The sequence below is a fragment of the Acanthopagrus latus genome, chromosome 21, assembly GCF_904848185.1.
Source record: "Acanthopagrus latus isolate v.2019 chromosome 21, fAcaLat1.1, whole genome shotgun sequence".
Taxonomy (NCBI): Eukaryota; Metazoa; Chordata; class Actinopteri; order Spariformes; family Sparidae; genus Acanthopagrus; species Acanthopagrus latus.
The window spans coordinates 16,302,969-16,327,428 of NC_051059.1; the positions used below are offsets into that span (position 1 = coordinate 16,302,969).

The following is a 24,460-nucleotide window of genomic DNA, read 5'->3' on the forward strand; positions in this document are numbered from 1 at the left end:
GACAGAGACATTGTTTTAAGTCAGAATATAAGACTCTCATCCTTGGTGAATATTGTTTTGTAAAAAAAAAAAAAAAAAGTTTAAACGTTTAGTTTTGGGTAATGTCTGTTCAAATTCAAATTAAGATCCTTGTCCCAAACTGTAACTCCTTGACAGTCTGTCTGTCTCCAAACCACACTGAATCAACAACCTGTCTCTAACCCTAACAGTTGCATTCTAATCAGTGGTGTTGTGCTGTCTCAGTAGGTGTTTTTTTCCCCATTTCTTTCACTTGCAACAAAGACACAGAGGACGGACCAGCTTGCTTGTTAAGATCGGCTTAATTCTCGGCACCTGTTTGCAGAGGTGACAGTAGTCTCGGGGGTACTGAACAACAACACTCGTAAACCCCTGCAGTGCTGTGGAAATCTTGTCTTTATTCGCTTCCTCCCCTCGTGGAGATGCCTGTTTCTCTAGTTACTGACTGTAGCAAGTGTCTCCATTGTCAGACAGTTTTTTCTTAGTCTGATGTTTAAAAAAAAAAAAAAAAATGTGTCTTGGCCGTACAATGCTGTGCCCTGAAAGCCAATGCTGCAAGGCTACAGATGGTGGTGGAATTATTCTTTTACTCCGCTACATCTCAGGGCCAGATATTGTGATTTAACTTAATCACAATGCAGAGGACCAGCACCAGTGGTTTGGTGTATACCAGATACACGACACCTCTGATTCATATACAGTAATTTGCATTTACAACTTTATTTCGGGTGCATTCATTTATGTCCCTCACGTCTAACTACGTCTAAGCCTGAAAAGTAAAACCACGGCTTTCAGTTCCATAAACCTGACCTAACACAACCAAAAACTGAACAAAAGAATAAATTATAAGCGATCAGTATAATAATGTGTTCCAAACGGGGTATAAACTCAACCATTCAACTGTGACACCTTCACCCAGATGTGGACTTTCGCTTTTTCTTGAGCTGAAACGATGGTCATGGCACAACATTAAGCAACATGGTGATATCAGATACCCCAATGTTCATTATTGTCATTTAAGTTTTAAAACTGCATCTCGTAGTCTTTTCCTTAGTTTAAGCTAGAATAAGATGTAATGGGTACATTTTGAAAGGCTGGCTCGCAGGAGAAGACCACAACCCAAACCTTCAGTGACAACGCATGGATAAGAAATTTCTCGTTCATCCGCCCCAGCCTCCTGCTTGTGGACTTTGTTAGGTATGAGGATGTCACATTCCTGAATTGGAAGAGACTATCAGTGAGCAACAGTGCAGCAACAATGTTTCCCCACGTGGAGTTACACATTTCTGACAGCGAAAAAACAGACTTGAGAGCTCTGTACCGTGGAAGTATGGCATCAAACCAAATGCAACAGAACCACAATGACTGAACTGTTCAATATTAAGACTAAAAACATTCTTTTCATTGCAGTAAGTTACTATAAAAGACTTGGACTGAGCGCTTATAAAATGTGACACGCTTTTTAGCTGTGTAATGTAGTAGGATAATACGCTCTCATTATCTAAACACGCGATCCTCCGTGTTTGGCTTGTTGGTTTCCCCCTCAGGGCTGCTGACTTGTAGCACACGGCCCCTTTGCTCGTTTTCTCTCACCAACTGACTTCTGAACAGCTGTGAGGTGCGACAGTTTGACAAGCGGACACGCGGACAAACGCTTGAATCTATGACCCGCAATTGTAGTTATTACTAAAATGTCGTTAGGGCATGAAGAGAAAATGGGGAAGCTAAAGAGACACAGCCGTGAGTAAAAGATTACCCAGCGTCTCTTCCTCGGGCTCTGTTGGTCTGTCTGCTTGAGTGGTCGTCACTCAGGGCATGATGCTTTTTAAGAGGGATTCAGCGTTCCCCCGCTAAACAAAAAGACTGACAGTCACCCAAACTCTGTTTGCAATTACTCATGGTGTGCCGCTTGCAAGACACGTGCAGTGAAGCTGAACCTCTTGCCATATTTTCATCCAAACTTTTATTTGTTCAGCCACAGAGCGGGATGATGAAATTATCCCCTGTTGAGGACCGTAAGTGATTAATCAGCAGCGAATTAACTTGCCACAAATGAATTCATTTTATTACCATCAGCCCGAGTGGTGTGTTTGGTGCTAATTGGCAAATAGCAAACATTACCGCCTAAAATTAGGAGGTTGACTTTATCTTCGTGAGCGTGGTGGCTCGCTGACGTTAGAATTTAGCTCAAAGCACCACTGGGCTGGAGTGCAACCCCACCCCTCAGCATGGCTGTAGAGCTGTGTGATGTGTAACTGTGTACCTTTGGGCTGAATGGAATAAATAAACTTGAGGAAATGTGATGGTCCCTTTTTCCACCTTTTTACAAGGGTGTGAGCAAATTGTCATCATCATGGTTTTTGTGAACAAAATTTATACGAGTGCAAAATTACGGATGGGTGAAAAATCCTCGCCCTGAGCTGAGCATCCGACTCTGACATCATCTCTAGCTTGGCTCATCCATTGAATCTAATCTAACGACCTTCACAACTACATCCAAATCTGTGTATCTTGTCATAAAAGATACAAATAAAAATCTTTATTTTGAGGATTAATAATAACGCTCAAATGGCGTAGTCTGTCCCACTGTCTCTTTCCTCGCCTGTGTCCAGCAGTTCCAGCTGACTGACTCTGAAACCTGAACAAAAGCTGCCCCCGTCCTTTGAGTCCAGCTAGGAAAAGCAGCTATCTTCTCCTTTTAAAAACCTCTTCGTCTTGAAAATAATCACCCTGCCAGACATCTGACTAATACCGAGAAAATTCGCGTTCCTTTCAGGTTCATTAATGTTTTACCAGAGGCGACGTTTAGATACAAGAATGCCTCTAATGGCTGTACAATCTCGCCATTGGGCATAAGCAAGTAATACAGTTAAACTTATGTCAAGTATGCATGTGTCGTGCTCCTTCCCGTTGCTTCGTTTATGGAGTTCATTGAACTGTCTCATGTGTAATGAGAGTGCCAAGTTCATTCCTGCCTCCCTTCACAGGGAAAATGATTCTCCATTCAAATCCGTACGATTGATGTATTAAGGGAGATAAAATATGCTCAAACGCGGAGATGAAATAGAAATCTCAACAAGGTGCTCAGTAACTTCCAATTGACATTCTGCCCCAAGGTGTGAATTTGGCTTTGGAATGAAAAAAAAAAGCCATTCCTTGTAAAGTAGCATTATTTTCCCAACCTTTATTTTGCTCCTGGAAACGAGCAGAGCAGCCAGTGCTTCCTGATCTGGTCGCCAAGCTACACAGAGATCTGGTTTGTTCTGCGTGCCTCAGTATGTATTCAACGTCACTCCCATTGTTTTCCCAGTTGCTTTATTTATCGTGTAAAAGGAGAAGCTGATTTGAAACGACAAATGCTGTCTGAGAGGTTGCAGTTTGGTCAGACACTTACTGGATTCATACGCGCCAGAGAGACCAGTCTTACAAGAGAGAGAGTCTATTAGCTCGCAGCTCTGTGAGGCTATAATAAAAATGGTTAGGCGGTAATGGCAGAGATGATATACAGTAAAGATGATAAAACACTGAAAGCATTCTGAACAGAAAAGTCCATTATCACAGGATATGGTGGCTGTGTGACGCATGAAGCATATGACACATATATGACATTAAGCTCCACATCTTTGGTTTTTGGACAAAAAAGCAATTTATTATTTATTTATTATTATTTATAATGCTAACAAAGTGTTTCTTAGCTGGTATCATTTTTTCACTATTTACAGTATCTTAGCTTAATTTGTTTGCATGCTAACCTTAACTATAGCTCAATGCACAAAGCTGAATATCTGTATGTAATTTCATAGAAATGCACCACAATACACCACAACCCTTCCAAGTTCTCTTTTTATTTCTTTTCTCACTTGCCTCTCACCGCCTCTGTTGCATAACTAGCTTCCTGCATCAGGTGTCATCGGGCTATTTAAAGAGCATTTTATCGCACGTTCGTGAAACAGTACAAACAGTTATTCACATTTTCTCTTCATTCATTAATCGATGAATGAAATGGCGGGCCCCACTTTGGACTTGGACAATGAAAAACCTGCATAAAGTTCCACTAATGCATTCTTCGGTATCTCATTTAAACAGCCAAAGTGGTAAACATACACACATGCTCGTTATTAATATATATGCTAATACGTTAACTGTACTAATGGATCATCACAAGTAATTACATGCTCAGCTCACACCGAGTGCATTTTAGACTTCGCTTTTACTTTACCGTTGATGCATGTAATCTCTGCTCTGTAATGAAGCCGTCAGTTATGATATTCTACGCTCGGATGACTGATGTTTTTTTAGTATTTGGCTCCATTTGCAAAGATCATTGCATGCCCCTATAGACCCACATTCTGGGAATAAAACATGTGTATTTCCCTTGATTATCAGTTACACAGTCTAAAATGTTTTAGGGTATTTTCAGGTCGCTCGAAGCTATTTTTAGACGCTGTTGCTACTACTTTTACTGAGCTACGACTTTGCAGGCGTCTGACATCAGATCTTCCTTTCAGGATTTTGAGAATGATCACAATATGAGTCTGATTTTGTGATTGAGGTGTTACATTGTCAGCTTCTCTCCTCACATTTATTTTTGCCCTGCCTGGTCAGTTTATTCATGACTCGACAGGCAAGCGAATCCAGATCGATTTGATATGAGCCTTGAACATTACATGCTAATTGCTCGCTTGGTTTCTTGGCTCCTAATTTCGTAGTAATATTGTCCAACAATTTGTTCCTTCTGCCTTCAGATCTTGAATCATAATCACAGGATGGGAATTTTCCTGCTGCATCAACCTAATCCAGGTGTTTGTTGCCTGTGGACTGCAAACAGGAACCACTGACAGCCAAAGCAGCACAGCTCTCAGTGAAGCTTTTTATAAATAGCTTTTCTTTTTTTGTTATTCATAGACACTTCTGTATTTATATCTGGGTCTCAGAAAAATGCTGTCTGATGAGCTATTATTTGCCATCTTGTGTCAGAAATAGCTCGCTCTCATGTCATTTTTTTTTTTTTTTAACTGTGACACTTTAGATTACATTATTAATCATCTAAAGCCTCCTATAAAGAAAACTCTTATGACTGTTTAACCCTATTATTTCTCCTACATTCCCCCCTTCCTCGATTGCAGGTTTGAAAGTGAGTAGCAAAACCCACAGGGAGAAATTTGAATGAGGAGGAGAGACTTTCATCAAAAAGCAGCAAATCTCTCGACAGTTTCACCGATGAGCCAGCTGCACACTCCATCGTCGAGGGAAGGATAACATGTATTTTTCAAGGCATGGGAAGTCACTGGTTGTGAATGTCGAGTCTTAGCTTTCTTTTCTTTTTTGCTAATTTGCCACTGAGTTGCAGAGAAAAGATGTTCCTGTGCACTCTCTACTCGGCATGGGTAAAAACTAAGCAAGCGACTGTGCTGTATATCGCCGTAAAGGACGGCTGTGGCAGATTGGACGGGCGGGCAGCAAAAACTTTTTGAGGCTAACCCCATATGTCTTCTGTTGATTGGCTCAGTGGAGGTTGACCTGAGCTTCTGTGGTTTGGTGGTCAAAGATGGTGCTCCGGGTCCTCTGGAAATCTTCAGACTTGCTGCAGTCTTTACAGAGGCACAATCTCCCACTGTCATTTCAATTGTCAGACGTACCGTAGGTGGCAGAGCATGTGACACAGAAACCTACAGTTGCTCAGAGGAAAACTGCATAACAGTGGGATTTCTTGTTCTGACAGTTTCTCTGCACTGAATGTGTGCTGTAGCCTTCTTCTTCTTTGGTTTTAAAACAAACCTTTTTTTTTTTCTGGTTGCCAAAATGAAATTAAAACTACAAGAAGCAACTACAGGAGATGTGGGCATCTTATTTTCAGCCATCATGCTTTCTCCACTGGAAGGGCACATTTGATGGAAGTTTTACATGTATTTACCATCTAAAATTAAAAATAAGTAATGCGAAAACCTGGTATTCCTGCGGAGGACGTACTTAGATGCACAAATAATCCCTCACAACAAACAGACCATCTAAGATAGGAGGTGTTATGAATTAACAGGCTCTTCCCTTCAGCGTGTTTAAGCAACAAAGTGCTAATTACAGGTAGAAGTCAGCAGTCAAACGCATATCTGCTTCTGCAATATAAAAAGCTCAGGGCATCAGAGTTTAATTGCAGCAACTGTGCTGCTTTTAGACTGCTTTTACCCAGTGGAACAAGTTTAATTACTTTGTGTTGTATGTGCGACTTGTGATCCGCCACAGCCTGGGCTCTCAGTCGCTCCTCAGGATAAACCTCTCAGAGACATATTCTAGGAAGTCTTGTCACTTTTGGAGCATGTTGCTGATAATGCCAGAGAGCCAGGGAGTTTGTTTTGCCCTGAAAAGGATCAGCACCTCTGACAAAATGTACAACAAAGCGAATGTGACAAGGATGGGACAGATTTATTTTTTTTTTTCTGCTTTTTTTTGTGAAGTGGTTTTGCTGCCATGTTGTGTTTGATCAAACTTGGGTCAATCAAGGCCTTGGGAGCAGTTGCCTTTGTTGTGATGTTAGTGGTGACAGCAGTCACTGTAGACTAACACTATAAGATCTGAACACCAGGTCGTCTGAATCACATATAAGATTTTTTGGAAAGTGGAGGAAGTCGAATAGTTACAGATACAGCATTGAGTTTTTCCATCATCCCCTACAGAGGGGGCGTCTTGTGTCCTCTCTTGTGTGTTTGGGCAAACCTATAATTTAGGACATTCTCTTTTTTTTTCCAGCTTGGAGGAAACCTGATGAAAAGAAAAACATGTTTATTTGCCCTTTGAAAAGGACACTTCTGTATCTGAGAGAGAAAGGGCAGAGGGGGGGTCGCCGACACACACGGAAACAAAAAGCAGGACTGACAAGACTTTGAGATGAGATGGGGGGCTGCAACATGGAAAGTTATAAGTTACAGGCATGAATCAAAGAGTCAGTGTGGCTCCCTATAAGAACTGACACAGTGTTACACTGATAGAGATGAGCTGAATAGTTGAACTCAATTTTCTGAGAAAATACTTCACATTTATGTTAGTATACACAAGTATACCCCCTCAAAAATGAAAAACATCTCCCACTGCAGCTCTGTAGTGCATCTGCCTGCCATGAAGAGCTCCTGAATGCAGCCATCTGGTCTGCTGATAGACGTGTTATTATGATTAAATCATCAAAGTGTTTATGTAGATCATACAAAAGAATTAGTTTGTTCTTATATTCTTTTAATGTGAAAGTAAAACCATTCAACAAATGCACTCCCTCAACATCGCTGGACGCCTCTTGGGGTCTAAAGAGGCTTTTTTTTTTTTTTGTCCCTTGCATTCTTCTTCCTTGTCACAACCTGGCACCATGATTACCCGCTATGCAACTCGACCGCAGACAATTCAGTCAGAGATTTGGGTGCGTTTTGAGTGCAGCTATTGAAGCCTGGAGCTGCTCGCCTCAAAGAAGCGACAAGGAGCTCGCCACAGAGGTCTGATAACGTCACTTTTAACTCTACACCCCCGAGGTGTTTCTTTAATTTCCCTTGTAGTCTTCAGACCTGACCGACTCGAGTGACATCGCTTGAGGCAATCTATCAAGTTTTTTTTTTCCCAGCAGCTCCCTCTATTTTTTCTCTACACATGCAGCCGTTCTTCCCAAGATCTGTGACAAATTCTGATTCTCACTTCTCTCCTCCTTTATGATTCTTTAATGAGTTGAAGGAACGTAGAGAAGGACTTAAAAGATGTTCGGGATCAAGCACAGGACTTTCTCCTTGTGCGTGTACTGTGTGAAATTATGAGTCAACGTTGAATTCTAACTTAATTGTTAATACATATTTAAGATACTTTCCCATCCCACACTGTAAAAGCTGCGGTTCTCAAGTACTGTAGACTCATCACTTTCAAGTTGTCAAAGATTTTCAGATCACACAACTTAAATTTAATGAGCTTCCTTCAGTCAACGTTTGTAATCTACGCTGCGTCCATCCTGATTTTGTTCCCATGTTGTCAAGCTGTATTTGGAGTCCTGTCTCGATGTCCTCACTTGCTCTCTCATGTCTGTGTGGCAGATGTGCTCTAGTTCCTGCTGCCTAAATGAAATATCAAACTGCAATGAGCTGTGAGTTCCCCATGCTGTTAAGGTATGGCCTAGTTTACCCCGGACCCGGCTCGTGAAATTAGATTTCAGATGGCTTGAAGGAAACGTGGCTGAGGATCAGGTGTGCCGCTCGCGCGAACTGTTTTGATCGCTCAGCTTCGAGATATTATAGCCTTTCATCTTTATTACAATTTGAAACCCATCCACATAGAAGGCAACAGCTTCGCTGAGTGTTTCACAAAGCGGCTGAAACAAGTGGTTAATTCCTGATAAAGTGTGAGCGGCGGCTTGGCGCTTTGCGGAGGCGTAGCAGTCGTGTCAGTTTTTCTTTTTGTTGTGTTTGAGTCCATCAATCAGGGAAAGGAGACCCACTGGCTCAGAAGTAAGAGCTTAAGAGACAGATGAGAAACTAAAGCACAGAACAATCAAACACTGGACGAAGACAGGGCTGGATTACACAACCTTTAAGTGAAAAGTGTTGTACTTTTATAGTCCTGCAGCGTTGTTGGAGGTCCCACAGTTGGGAGCACAGACACAATCAGCTGAAAGAAGAAAGGTAAAGCTTAACAGCGGCGAAGACGGAGACCATTTGGTTTGTCTTCCGAGAAGGTATTACTTATATATCTCGAAAGTAATAACTGCATCTTTATTATTTTGATCCCTCATTGTAGAACCACTTCATGAACGATCAAAACCAGGCTAAAATGTATTCAATCAGAGTGCCTCTCCTCATTTATCTTGGCAAACAAGCTTCCAATCTTCTAATCCTGGAACGGTCATATGGTGTTTGTTTGCATCTACATAATTTTAGCATCCAAGAAAGGCAAGAAAGTTGGCAGGTTTGCAGGCGGAGGAGTTGGGCAATGCTGGCACGGAGTAAGCCGGTGGAGAATTGCACATTTCTTTTTTTCGCCTCCTTGTGCGTCTCCTTTACACCAGCGGGAGTGTGGTCAGCGCTGTTAACACCTTCACATGGCAGTTTTTTTTTCACTCCCAAAACTCGAGAGCGGCTGAGTCATTTGGTAATCTTGATCATCTAAATGTATGAATATAGTGCACTGTAAAGAAAAGTGTGAAGCGAGTAGCTCCATCATGCGTAATGCACAGATGGTTAGTCAGAAATGTGCTCTCCCTGCACCAGTGCCTTGAATTAGTCCTGCCTCAGTGGAACAGCTCACAGGGAAAGAATTAAAAAAAAAAAAAAAAAAAAAAACTCACAACCTGCTCCCCTTCCTCTATTTCTGCACCATCACCACTTGCTTCACAAACACAGTGTGATATTTGCTCGGAGAGACGGAGAACTTTATATGAAAAAAAAAACAAAAAAAACCAAACAATGTGTGCTGCTGCTGTAATATTAGCTCAGAACACTTGTGCTCCAGAGATATTGGTTTTCATTAATTTTGTTTGCAGATATGACACATGTCTGGATAAGAACAGGGTTCCTCTAAGAAGCGTCTGAAGTTGTTCCCTCCATCATAAATGTTTGGTTTTAAAGAGACTGAAAGAAAAGTTGAAGCTGTCTTGTCACTTCAGATACCTGACTGGAGGGTTTTAAGCATTTGTTGACTTGAAGTGCTTCATGTGTCATGTTGATGCTGTCAAACCGGCTCAGTGACACAAGTGCTTGGGATCGTTTGTCTAAAAGGATTATCCCTGATGTGCTTTGTTTTAATGATTGTGTTGGAATTAGGTAGTTAAATGTTATTGTTTTTAATACGTTGTAAGTTAATGTAAAAGCATTTGATACAGTAGAACAAGCAGTACCTGCGTACGAAGAACACCTTCACGTCCTGCAGGTGACACATTCTGGGATCAGATCCACCACACTGACAGGGGGCTGGCCACACATATAGACAATGTGATGTTGTACTGAAAAAACAAAAACAACAAACAACAAAAAACTGTGTGTTATGAGACAAAGAATTATGAAACTCCACAGGGGAACATTTATTGTCACATAAAAACACCCACATTTGGAACACAAATCGATTTCTCACAGCAGCAGTAATTCATTGTAGCGGAGTCGGCAGTGAATCTCTGAAAACAGTTGAACTGAGTAAAGCAGATGTCTCACTAAAAATGTTATTTCATAAATATGTAAACAACTGTGACTGTGTATATTTCATTCAACCACCACTAAACTACTACACCCAGTACATTACTCAGCACTGTGAAGATTTCATTGTCTTTGCAATGACAAAAAAATTTGAATCTAAATGAGTCCAAGAGCTCAGGATATCATTTCTTACTTCTGAAGTGATCTGAGGTGACCTTGGAACTGACTGAAAAAATAAATGGAATATTCAAACATGCAATAACCCGAGATCTGATATTCATCACTCGTAACTGTACTGATAGGTCACCTTCAAGAGTTTATGGGATGCATAAATCATTAACTTATTAATAATAAATTGGTTGGAAACTATTAAGTAGGACTTCTTTTGGGTTGCCAGGTTGTGAAAAGATTTATTGGTAACAACCATCAGTCATAAATGGTAAATGTACAGTTAATTAAACTATAGTTACTAGTTATTTCACTGCTAACAAATAGTAAAACAATTGTTTGAGCAATTGTTTATTGTGAAGTTGCAACTGATGATTATAAACCTTTACCGCTACTTAGTATATAGTTTATGGAAGATTTCTTGTTTTAGATTTTTGTTTGTTACTGTGAAACAGTGAAATAATAAAAACTAAAGGTAAATTAACATAAATGTACCATTTATCAATGAAGATACAACATGTTAGGTTCATACTAAAAATGTATGAATCCCTATAATAAAGCCCGACATTGTGTCACAGAGCTGTTGATAAATTAACCTCTTGATGCTGTAGATATCGACTGTGGTGTAGAAATACATTACATTACATTAGGCAGGTTTCTAGCAGTTCTTGTTTTGTGTGCACCACAATCTAATGCATAATGGTTTTGAATTCATTTGTCACCATTATGCAGTGAAAAGAAGTAACATCCCCCCTGGAAATGACTTGATGTCCTTGCTGATGATTGAAACAGAACCCGCAGCTCTGAGTCTCCACTTTATTTGCCTTAGTTTATGCTCAAATCGTGCATGAGGCATTAGCGGCCATATCACGGTTGCTTAAGCTGCACAGGAACTCTAAATGCCACATGGCACCTGATCAATGAGCATGTTAAGGCCGTTTGTCTGGAAAGTCAAGCAAACAGGAACAGCGTGCTTTAGAGTGTATTGTGATCGACTTTTTTCTGCGTCTCAGGGGATTCTACCATCCAGTCATTCGAGTGCTTCGGAGATTTAACCGACTTTGATTTACCGCTGCGATGAAAAAGCTCCTGTTCAAACAGCCGAATAGTGGGATTTTCCTTCAAGAGCAGCACAAAGAATTGTCTAGTCACAAAACAGCAAGTGTTGCCAGAAGTCAAATGAAAGCATATTGAGAGCCTGGTTTTTAAGGGATTCTCTACGTCTCTGTTTCTAGATGCCACGAGCTGTTTACCCCTCTCGGCTCTCCGAATCCAAAATGTCACATTACGTAACATTAATTCGAATGCGAAGGATCTTATTCTGCTGCTGCTGCCACTGCTTCGAGAGTCGCTGTGAGCATTTCTTAGGTGGAAGGTTCCCTCGCTGTCTAGCGTATTGTTCGGTGTTGACGAGACTCGGTAAGTCAGGATGAGTGGACGTAAACATTGCAGTCTGCGCTCGTGTGAGATTTGTCTAAACTGCTAATCCTCAAGGGTGAAATGAGCACTTTTCTGAATACTGCAACAAACATTTGCATTTATTTGAAGCTGAATATATAATGAACACTTGGAGAAGCCCCGACCTGTGAAAACATTGCCTGGTGAAATAATAACACACGGTGCCCTGAAGACAGTCTTGACACATCATACAAAACCTAGACAAATAATGTGTATCTTGGCAGCAAAGTTATTCATATTATCAGCCTTAGTAGCTGGCTGTAATAGAATAGAAGAAAATGAACTTCACACATATTGCTGCTCTGTCTCCGCCCAGCTCTTTTCCACACTTAGAGAGATAAAGGGGTCCACCGAAAGGCACGGTGAGGAAGCTGCCAAATGAAAAAAAAAAAAAATCAGTTCAAAGTTGATTGCGGAAAGCGGGCTTTTAAAGGAAGATATGCAAATAAACTGACAGAGTAAGAGGCTTTGCATTTCCCAGTCGTGAATGAATATTTCCACTGCTGAATTAATATTCCTCGTAAGGCTCGGGGCAGGTAGTGGTGTTCAAGTTTGAACTCCAAAGGAAGGATTGTTTTTTTTAGCTTACCTACTTCCCAGACCCTTCACTATAATCTCACCACAACAAACAACTGACTCTGAATCGGTGAATACGGACGCTGAATACAGACGAGGGACTCGAACGGACGAACAAATAGCTCACCAAGTATCTGAAAACACCAACGCTGTTTGCAACAATGCCCTGATTTCAGTGTTTTCTCAACCGTGCTCCCAAATCTTCTCTTGCAGGGAGCGCTTACAGGGAATGCATGGATAATGGGACGTGGGCGTTGAAGAGCAATTACTCCAATTGTGAGCCCATTTTGGAGGAGAAGGTAAGTTGTGGTGTCGCCGGAACAATCCCGCTATTCGCTCTGCAAGCAAGCTGTTAATCTTAGATAAATGCTCATCACAGTTCACTCTCATCATTAAAATAAATGGCACACAAGAGAATCCTCGCCTTCCTTCTTATAGAAAAGAAAATGTGTGTGAATTCTTATTGTACTGCATTTTCTATTCTTCATTTAAACTGTGTAAACATTTGTTACAGTTACAGTTCTGAGGCCAAACCATAAGACTGATGTGTGTAACGGGTTTTTGGCCCATTTACCTTACATAACGCCTCCTGATTGTGTGTATTTCTGGGTCTTGCTCTATTTTCTCAGGTAATTTTAAGCCATTCTGAAGTGTGTCAATGACATTTGCTTTCCCTCACTTAAAGGGACAGTTCACCCCAGAATCAAAAATACAGTATGTATTTTCCTCTGATCTGTAGAACCATTTATCCGTCTAGATTGTTTTTGGTCAGTGCGTCCTCATATCTAAAAATGACTGAATGGGTTAAAACAACATACATCACCGTTCCCAAAATGACCTGACTGTTGTGGCACAAGAAGAAGGCTCTTCTTATGAAGGAAGGAGGCTAATTTCCTGTGTCAAGTTCTCGTCAACTTTTTACAGAGAAGCAATAGAAAGCGTCCTCACTGGAAACCTCGCAAACAGCTCTGCTGCTGTTGATTAAAACCGCTCAGAACATCGCTGGTTCCCATCTACAGAGCATCATTGACATGGTGAAATGGGATGTCTGCACAGAGCCCAAAGGACACTCACACCGTTTTTCCATTACGTCTGCCGGCCTGGTTCTACTCACGTTGATGCATTTGTGCCAATCCCTGCAGTACTATCGAAGAATCGCTGCTAACAAAGTGGCTCAGCTAATTAAAAGCACGTTTTCTTTTCTATGACTTCTTCATAAATAAAGTTATTGACTCATTCAAAGCGTTTTATTATGAAGCAGCATTGCAGGAAATGTTTTTGTTTTCACCAGCAGTAACTAAACGTGACTCCCAAACAGCTGAAAGTGAACACGATGAAACAGTAAAACACAGCAGGTGTTTAAAAGTAGCAACAGGACGAAAGAAACTAAAGAGATTTGGTTAGAGGCTACAAAAGTACTGAGAGCTGAACCCACAGACTTTAACTCACAGGTCGGTCACTGCCATGAGTAGTCGTAGTGGCCCTCTTGGAGCAGGTCTTTCACCGGCACAGTTAAACTTTTGATGGAAAGCATATCAACGTGACTTGGTATGACTCGGCGCGGCCAAAAATGCCAGTGGAAAAAATGCCTGATACTGTCTGACAAAAGATACAGACGTATCTGCTGCCACACCAGCAGACTACAGAGCAACTTCTTTTCTCAGGCTGAGAGGCTCCTTAAGTCCACCTCAACAGTTCACCAAAGAAAATATAGTCTTTGTTGTCTAGCATTAAGGGACTACAACTCGCAATTTGCTGTGCAACTCTGTGCTCTAGACTGACAATTAAATGATCCTTGATCCAGCCATCATATGTACACAGTTTGTTGAGGTATAGGCAACAAAACTTCTTGGCTAGGTTTAGGATTACATTGTGATTTGGGTTCAAGTAAGTATGTTATTGAAGTAACTTAAGTTACATATCTACACTATGTGTTTGATTTGACTGTTATGTAAGTTGAAGTAACTCACCACTGACTTTTGTTTTCACGTGGGATAAGAGCCGCAGTCGCCCGGGAGAAAGTCTGATGTTATGTTTTTACACGACAGTCGTTCCCTTCCTCCTCTCTATGGGGACTTTGTCACTTGTTATGCTAGCAGGAAATATATGGGTCCTTATATGCTGCTTGTACATTTGGCCTACATAGTCGTCTGTCTGATGAGGACAGGCTGGTTCTGCTGTGATGTGAGCAAGCTTAGATTAGCTTAGTTTGCCAGCATCTCCTCAATGAGTAGATGATACGGTTGGCGGGTGTAATTCGGTAGAAAGTAAATAGTTCCTGCATGAAACTGCTCAAGGTCTGTGGATTATCTTGAGTAACTGGGTCATGATTTCTTGAAAGAGAGCACCCAAAGCCAAGTGCCGTCTGATTCCATTATATTCGAGTGAAGGCAGACATCTCTCTGGCTGATATTACCACTACACATCAACTCACACCAAAACAATCTAGATGGATAAATAATGCTACAAGTGAATGAAAAAATATGTATTTCTGATTTGGGGTTGAACTATCCCTTTAGGGTGATCCTCAAAACAATGAAGCCTTGACAGATTCATCGATAAACTCTGGTCCTATTGATGCATTTAAGTGTTTCTTATGTTAAATCTTTGTTCTGTTGCCTAGCAGTCACATTAAAGAAGTAATTCAAGTGTTTTATTTACAGAGAAAATATCCAATGCATTATAAAATAGCGCTGATCATCAACTACCTAGGCCACTGTATCTCCGTGGGAGCGCTAGTCGTGGCCTTCATTCTCTTCTTATGCTTAAGGCAAGTACAGAAATAGTTCCCATCTAAATGTGTCCTGTGTGCATGAGACCTCACAGAAGAAAATCAGGGAAATTCACATGATATCCTCGGACTGCTTATCATTAACTCGCTTATGTCAAATTAATAGTTCTCTGCAGCTTGTCTCGGATGCAGCAGTCAGGCTAAAAGAAACATAGTTTGTATTTCATAATACATTTTTCTTCTGAGCAGATGCACCTCTTTTCATGCTTTAAACGCACACACACACACACACACATGCAGACATGCGCGCAGACACTTACATCTGCTCAGATAATAAACAGAAGCAGCTGGATTTTTCACTATGCATTGATTGATGTGGGCTTCTGCAGGCAAATATTGATTTCTTAGTCACTGTTTTGTTCTGAAATTAAATCTCTTAAGATTTCATGGTACAGCCTAACTGCTTAGTGCTATCCTCACAGACGTTTCTACTTGGCAAGATAGGAAATTCTCTGGAACAACAATTTGACCGTCATATGAACCTGAAACAGTCAGTTAAAAGCCTGACCAATTCAATTATTTATCTTTTAGTGGCTCTTTAATGCAAGATGAGCCGCCATATCTACAGTACAAGGGTCCAATTTAGCATGAAAAATGTCCTCCGCCTTTGTCTCTGCGTTCTAACTCAAATTTAATCACGTATATATTTGATACATATATTATTGGATTCGGTTTGATTTAAACGCCCATGCACATATTGTGGATATCAAATATCTCTGACGTCTGATTCAATAAATCTGCGTAGAGATCACAGAGCAATGAGGATCCATTGAGTTCCAGATATTGCTGTAAAATGATCAAATGTTTAAATATTCCTTAGTTTTATTGTAATTCATTGACATGAGTAGTTTGCTAACCTGGCTTACTTTTTATACACAACACATCTGCATGAAATGAAATGAGTGTATGCATGTACTTTTGGAGCACTGACAAACTACAAACTGGATAGTGAAAGGCGTAGAATCAAGTTTTCTTATGAATAAGCTCTATGTCTGACTCTATAAATGTGAGATAATAAAACGTCTTACGTTGGACTTGTGGAACAGGAGCATAAGGTGTCTTCGAAACATCATCCACTGGAACTTGATCACCACCTTCATACTGAGGAATGTTATGTGGTTTTTGCTTCAGCTGATTGACCACAATATCCATGAGAGCAACGAGGTAACAGCAGCGATACACAAAACATATAAAGCCATTGGAAAGTCTTTACAAGTGCAGCTGCGAAGAATGTTGTGTCAGGAAAATTGTTTTAGTAATTGGGTTTTTTTGTTTTCTTTTTCAGCCTTGGTGTCGATTAATTACGACAATATACAACTACTTTGTGGTGACAAACTTCTTCTGGATGTTTGTTGAAGGATGTTACCTCCACACAGCCATTGTAATGACTTATTCAACTGATAAGCTTCGAAAGTGGGTCTTCCTTTTCATCGGCTGGTGTGAGTATCTTTATCTTGACAGGGCATTAGTAACACTTCACTCAGCTCTTGGTTGTGTACTATACATGGGGGGGTGGGGGTCACAGTTTAGCACAATACAATATTTTTTAGTCTCCTAAAGCAGGAAGAAAAACAGGTGTAGTTAACATTTTCCTACTTTTTATAATTGTTTTTCTTATTGGTTTTAATTCACAATGATAAATGTTAGAGCCGGAGTTTGCCAGGACACAACACGCAATTTAGACTCCAATTAGACTTGATATTTCCTGACCTCACGTGCGCTGAAATGCGAAAAATGTAAAAGCGCAAACAATAAAATGACAGGCGACAAAAACTGGCAACATAAAAGGGCCGGCAAAGGAAAATACAGAAGTACTGTCAAAACTGAGGACAAACTGGAAAGCCTAAGAGGAACGAGTCGGGAACACGCGAGGACCAGATAACAGGCACAGCAGGTCGGGAGACGAATGGACGACGACAGATGAGCCAACACAGAGTAAGGGAACAACGCAGGCTTAAAGACAAACTAATGAGGGGATCAGGGGCAGGTGGAGAGACACTGGGAGACAGAGACGGTGCAGACGAGGGTTATATGAGACAGGTGTAGGGGGAACAATCAGACTGGGGAGGAGCACAGAAACACAGGAGGGAAACAGAACTTGGGAAAACCTGTAACACCTGGGAACACAGGTAAGCAGGAAATAGAAAGAAAGTTACAAGAGGATTTAACTATAATATTAAACAGTAAATAACTAACAAAAATGATTTAACAGTTTTACCCTTTAGGCACATTTAGCAGATGTTCCAGAGCGTTCACTCGTTTATTATCAGCAGATGGTGTTTCCTCAGATGTCGCACAAATATAGTGAAGTAACTATTGCCCTATTTGCTGAGCACTTTAAGGTCTTCTCTTGACGATAAGTTAATAAAATGGTCAGAACGAATATGCAGTACACTGTATATGTCAGGTACCGGCAGTCGGAATGTTTCTCAATTGGAAACCAGGCTGTGAAACAGCTGGACCACAGTTTTATGTGACATCCACTCCCAGTTCAAAGTCAACGTTTGCTTGAATGAGGCTCTTAAAAGAGGTCTGCACATCGGTGAATGAAGCGGAGTGAGACCCTTAAATGCTTAAGGCTCAAGATTAGGCTTTGATTTGTCCTTTGACACCTGTGATAGAATACATTTTGAGCATGCCGCACATCCTGACTACATAAATTACCTATACTCATCTCGACTTATGGCAAGCTCTGACTGAAATCGTAGTGTCAGAATATTCCGTGTTGAGGCAGAAACATGCACACGGAGACATGCTCGTATACCTCCCTGAACCAGTCTGACATTTTCTTTCTTTGTCCTTTTTTTTTTTTTTTTTTTAAATGGACATTGTGTGTTCTTGAAGCAGGAAAAAACAAAACAACAACACATACATTACTGCATCTAGGTCATGCAGCAGAGCTTTGAGAACACAAGAATGACAAAGAAATAGATAACTAGCAGGGGAGCAGGTGACATATGATTGGTAATGACACATGGATGACATGATTTGGAGGCTCGTATTGGCTTTAGAATAGAAGTAACCAAAGGCAGATATCACACAGATCAATCTAGTTCTAATGATCTAATGTGATTCTTGCAATGATTAGATTATCAGAGCGGATTCCTCTCTGACGAAGGTCAAGTCATTAGTACCAAGCGCTCCTGCAGGTCTAGATTAGGCTTGCTTTTTGTTTTTAATCTGATCTGCCTCTTGAATAATAATATGTTCGTGTTATGTAATTAATGCTGGCCATCTGTGATATCCATTCTGTGAAAAAGCTCAATCATTGTAGCTGTTGCTTGTTGAGGAAATGCAGGTTACAGCAATAAACATAAGAATAATATCAGTAGAAATTTTTTATTCTTATTACATATTATCAATCCATTGACTACACACTCCCTCTAGTTATATGACCCTGTTGTAAAATGACAAAGTAAGTGAATCTTGAATCTCTAACAAATGTTAGCATTATACGTTTCCGGAAACCACTGTTATGGTTAATTTGTGCCTTTAATTGGGTGGTTATGGTGTAGTTAATTTTAAGCACAGAACCATTTGATATTTTTATTTATGTTTCGGGTGCCTGGCTTTAGTTGCACACACAGATGGCTGGAAAATGGCTTGCATCTCACTGTCAAGCTAGAGCATGGACGTGCAGCCTGATCCCACCAACCAGGATCCGCCGAACTTCACTCTCCACCTCTCGCCACAGCACAAACCTTTTTAATTTTATTTAGAAATGGAACTGCAACAACTAACTCACCAGGATCATTCATATTTTAGGATGCTACAAAGAGTTTCAAGTTATGAAAATCCTAACAAGCCTGCACGAAAGAGAGTCGTTGCAACTGAGATGATACGTCGTCTCATCGAGTCCCATTGATGTTAACTTGCGGGTATAAAGAACTTTACAAACTGGCACACTGCAAATAGCTGTTTGCATTAAAGTCAGCTATAATACATGTCAACATGATAAGACACATATTGTCCATCCATCCATCCATCCATCCATTGTTATCCCTTTATGGGGTTGCAGGGTTTTTGCTGGAGCCAATCCCAGCTGTCTCTGGGCAAGGGCAGAATACTCCCTGGTCAAGTCGCCAGCTCATCACAGGGCCCTCACTGATGGCAGAGGCCACCATGCGGGTGCCAACGGCATATCAGGAGCAATTTGCAGTTCAGTGTCTTGCTCAAGGACATTTCGACATGCAGGTCAGCTCAGCCCAGAGCTGGGATTTAATCCAGCAACCTTCTGATCAATAGCCGACCTGCTCTACCCACTGAGCTACGGATGAAATATACAAATTTAACTGTAGTTTGCAGAAACGTACAATGCCAGCAATTTTGTATTGTGGACTGGACTGATCTTGATTATTACTATTTTGTTTTTTACTATTGTTTATAGACAACACATAGCATAAATATGAATATAAAGTTATAAAGAAAGTTTTTTTTTTTTTTTTTCAAAGCAATGATTTATTTTGTTCTTTCATTTTTGCAACTGCTGCATTGTGGAAACCATGAGCCACTAAAGAGTTCTGTCATTATGCCACTGATGCCACAAGTTTTTTGAGATTGTTCATAAGAATAAATTAAGAAATGATGGAAGTGGGGCAGATTAAATCTGTCTTCCACCAGAGGACTGAATCTAGCTGGGATTGAAATAGGTTTAGACTTCAGCTCCATTAAAGGTCATTTCACTGTTCATTTCACGTTTATGAACATCTGATACACTTTGCCTGGCTGGTAAAAAAAAAGAAAAGAAAAAAAAGTCATCATATCTCGCCGACTTTCTGTCACTGCGCAAACATATCTAATGTTTGCACTCACTAATGATATTTAGCTCAGAGATGTTTTGCTCAATTAGCTTGTCATCTCACTGGCAGGGTGAGAAAGTCAAGACTGAACTGCTTGCTTAAAAGGAGTACTTTCCTTGAATTTCAGACATAAGTGCTTTGGGGGGAGTGTTATATCCCAAAAGGCTTTACTTCATTTACTTTCATCTTAACATGTAGCATAAAGCAGCATTGGGGTTCTGATGTAGCCTCAAAAGAGCGTAAATTAAGCATAAAATCTAAAACGCAGACCTAATTAACATGGAGACAAAATAAAGCATTATATAACCAAAAGTGAAAAGGAAATCTCTATTGCATATTCAGCCCTTAAAGATTTTGTGCATTTTTGAAGAGCGGATGTCAGCACACCAAGGTTAAAATGACTCCATGTTATCTCGGATGATTCAAGCACACTTGTTCTTTTCTTAAGCCACAGTAGAATCCCTGGAGCCAAGTATGCAGACATCCTGTCCTCAAAACACGTCACCGCCATGTCCAGCGCATAATTTGTGCTGTGCATCCGCTGGACATCTCATGCTGATTTGACACATCACTGTTGAAATGTTTAGTAGAAAGAGCAGCAGTAGGTCTCCGTGAAGGATGGAGAACTTAACACGGACTGCTCTTTTACTGAGACGATTTTGATCATGATTTTCATACATGTGGCATCTGGTTGGTCACTTACCTAAATATAGAAACAAATCTTTCTCATGTCATTTGAAGTATTCCTCAAAGTATGCTGTTTACTTTGGTAAAGTTTTAGAGGAGACCAGCATGCATTACACAACATTTAGTTGTTAAATGATGCACATATCCATTACTATAGCTGCTCATTATCTATGAGTAGCTACAGTTTTCTGACTGATGCATTATATGACTCTGAAGACTTGCTGGTATTTTTGTTGGAGGAGTCTTGCAGTCTTGTTATTTTTTATTAACATTGATTTTAACAGACATTATTATTTTTCTTATAATATTTTAAGACCTGAATGAGAAAGTTGATTACCAATGACTCAAAAATACTATGTATGACCTATGGCAAGGACCACTGTTCTGAAACAATTGCAGTTCGGTTAGGTTTACAAACACAAACTACTTGGTTAGGTTAAGTGTTACAAAACTATGGGGTTAGGTTTGGACACCAAAACTACATGGATAGGTTTAGACACCAAAACTACATGGATAGGTTTAGACACCAAAAAAACAGGTTTAGGTTCAGGTTTAGGCATTAAAAGTAAATGGTTTGTTTTAGGCACAAGAAAAGTACCTGGTATGTCAATGACTACCTCCTTTCCTCCTGTCATATTTACTACAAGCACTAGATGTCACATCAAAAAACGTTAATATCGTACTGGAATTATACATTAATCTTTTTATTTCTTTATTCCAGGTATTCCATGCCCTATAATAGTAGCATGGGCCATAGGAAAGTTATATTATGAAAATGAACAGTAAGTATTCCAGAGGCAAGTTTTCTCGCCTAGTTCCTTTAATATTTTTCTTAAATGTTTTCTTTAATTGCGTGGTGTTAATTCTTTTGTTGGTTTTGTCAACAGATGTTGGTTTGGTAAAGAACCTGGAAAATATATGGACTACATTTACCAGGGACCAGTTATTCTTGTGCTTTTGGTGAGCAACAACACAGCTCCTGTGCATCCACTGGCATTATTTTCACACCGTTTGTACACTCAGTTTGCACTGACAGAAGATTTATTGGTAGTGCCTGCATGTAGGTGTAAACTGATTAAAAAAAACAACCTTGCCCATACCGAAAATGGTTTTATAATGAAACCCATTTTCATCCCGCATCTAGCTTGTTGGTTGAATTAATCTTCCTAATGGGTTAAGGTATTTACACTCTGGAGAATCCGGAAAATAATATCCATGGGAACGTATCCGCTAATGGTTATGTTCAAGCTGTTTCCAGCACGCAGCACTGTGGTGACCACTTCTTCGTCATGTGCGTATCAAACACTGTCTCGTTGAGGAAGTAGGCAGCTTTGTCTTGTGTTGATACTCCTCCTACTCAGTAATGAGCTGGGCTGTTGCTCTTGTATTTCACCGTAAGCCATTAACCCAGCCTTCAAAACTAATTATTTTCCATGCTTGTGTTTTTTTTTTTTAATTCCAGATAAACTTTGTTTTCCTCTTCAACATAGTCAGGATTCTTATGACCAAACTAAGAGCTTCAACCACGTCTGAAACGATACAGTACAGGTGAGCTGATCGTGTGGATGACGCTCCTGCTCTGATCTGTTTGCTTTTTTCAGTGTTTTTGCAATGTTTCAATGCTGTGAAGAAATACATTTTTGAGCATCAAAGAAGCTGCTCAAGGCAGACCTTAATAATTAGTGTCAACATTTATTCTGACATAATTTCATACAAATCTGTGCACTTAATCCCCAAATACCCTATCAGACATGCCCACAAGTGTTCAGAGAAAAGATTTTCAGAATCAAAGGATGTAATGACACCAATATTATATATAATTATCTAAAATTAAAGGGACAGTGCACCCAAAATCAAAAAAATATATATTATTCTCTTACACATAGCGGAGGCTAAGCTAGCTGACATTACAGCTCAACCAACGAGGAGGTTATTACTATTTTATTCTTGCAAGCTTCTCGTTCATGAGTAGATGCACAATTCCTTCTGCTCGGTGATGAAGTCAACCAGTCTAGTTTGTTGATCCATCATGATTTCTGGAATGAGGCATTACTGTTGAGTTCACTAAAGCCAAGTCCCCTCTAGTTCCATTTTGATCGAAAGAGGGCAGACATCCCCTATACTCAGCAACTCACATCCAAACAAACCGGCACTACAGGTGAGAGGAAACATATATATTTTATATTTTTGAGTTAACTTTCTTCCTTAAGTGAAATGACAGTTTCCACTCTATGTGTCAGACAAACAAACCGACCTCAGCGAGCACAGGGCAGTTCTCAGAAGTGGTTTCATTTAGTCCCACCCGTAATCTTTGGAGGTGGAAAACCTTTCATGCGTCTGACACTGCCTCTCTTGATGAGTGAGTAAATGCAGAGCTTCGGTGTCTGCCTGAGAGCGGGGGGGAAACCGCATGCAATGCAATGAGTCATGATGTTACGTCGCGCATCTGACCGCTAAATTGTGAGAGTGTTTTCTCACCCTTTACTTTAAGTGTGCTTTTTCTCCTTCGGGGATGATTTAGAGTGTGTCCCTTGTTTACCATGTCACAGCCGACAACTTCAAATTCAGGAGTTTTTTTTTTCTTTTTTTTTCAGGCTTGAGTTGGATTTACAGTTGTGTGGCAGATATGCTGACATGAGCCATGCAGATTGAGCTGAGCAGAAGAAAGTAGTGTCAGCCATAAATTGTTGACCTAAAAATAGAACATAATGGTTCCTTCAAAATGCTTTTACCAGAATTACATGAAGGATATAAACTGCAGGGTAAATGAAACAAGGACCGACAGAAATGTCTGTAATCTTTCAATTGCATGCCTGGCACAGCATGTCAAGCATAACGTGCATAAAAGAGATTATTTAAAGAATGCATGTCCATATATTTAAACTGCCAAATTCATTCTAAACATATTTGTTTCGCAGATTTGTTAAGCTACTGTAGCTCTTTAGCTCATCAGAAAATGCCCTCCAATGGATAGTTTAGCTGCCCCCCCTCTGGAAAAGAGCCTAAAATTCTTCTAACCAAAATCAATTTCTTACAACTTATTAACTTTTACATCTGCTGACTGTATAGGTGTAGTGTATGCGATAAAAAAGGATTTAGGGGAATCTATTTGCACAAATGGAATATACTGTTATATTCCGAAACATTTTCATTTGTTTTTAAACACCTGAAACTAAGAGTTGAAGTACTTTAATTTCTTTATTATGAGCCTTCTATATCTTCAGAGAGAATGGGTGCTTTACAGTGTAGTTGCATCCCTATGGGTCTCTGTAGCTTTGGACTTACAAAAAACACTGACTCAGGGAGTGGACCTTTTAGGATTTTTGCTAAAACTCTTCGAATTAAAGTGCACACTCAATGGTTTATTAGCAAGTAAAATATAAGTCTTGAGAAAAAAGCATTATGAATATTCAGGAATGCATTTTAACCAATTGCAAATGATGAAAACCTTGAAAAGGGTTATCTCAAAACTGTTTTTTGTTATTGTAAATGTCTGACACTTATTCAAAGCATTAGTTAATTATTTATTCACCATTTGTAAATCCATTAGTCACATCTAATGTGGTCTCAGGAGGTCGAAAGGTTTGCTTGCTGATGACAGGGCTGGTGGTTCAATCCCCACCTACTCCTGTCTATATACCAAACCGTCCTTGGGCAAGACACTAAACCCCAAATTAAAATTGGTGAATAAGCAGTTAAACCACTTGTATAAGTGCTTTAAGTAATAGCACTATATAAATGATGTACCCATGTACCCTTTAAGGTCTTGTGTGTAGGGGTATCAAATGGTGTTGGTTCCAGATCGCAACCAATGAAAT

At 40.1% G+C, this 24,460-nt stretch overlaps 1 protein-coding gene across 1 annotated transcript in view; it reads left to right on the forward strand.

The window, feature by feature from the left end:
- LOC119011923 (corticotropin-releasing factor receptor 2) overlaps positions 1 to 24,460 on the forward strand; it is a 38,813-nt gene that overhangs the window by 7,284 nt on the left and 7,069 nt on the right. Inside the window, exons 3-9 of the mRNA XM_037085394.1 lie at positions 12,579 to 12,664; positions 15,029 to 15,135; positions 16,203 to 16,320; positions 16,442 to 16,595; positions 21,364 to 21,424; positions 21,530 to 21,602; positions 22,105 to 22,190. Of these exons, the coding sequence (XP_036941289.1) occupies positions 12,579 to 12,664; positions 15,029 to 15,135; positions 16,203 to 16,320; positions 16,442 to 16,595; positions 21,364 to 21,424; positions 21,530 to 21,602; positions 22,105 to 22,190 (685 nt within the window). The remainder of the gene's footprint in view (positions 1 to 12,578; positions 12,665 to 15,028; positions 15,136 to 16,202; positions 16,321 to 16,441; positions 16,596 to 21,363; positions 21,425 to 21,529; positions 21,603 to 22,104; positions 22,191 to 24,460) is intronic.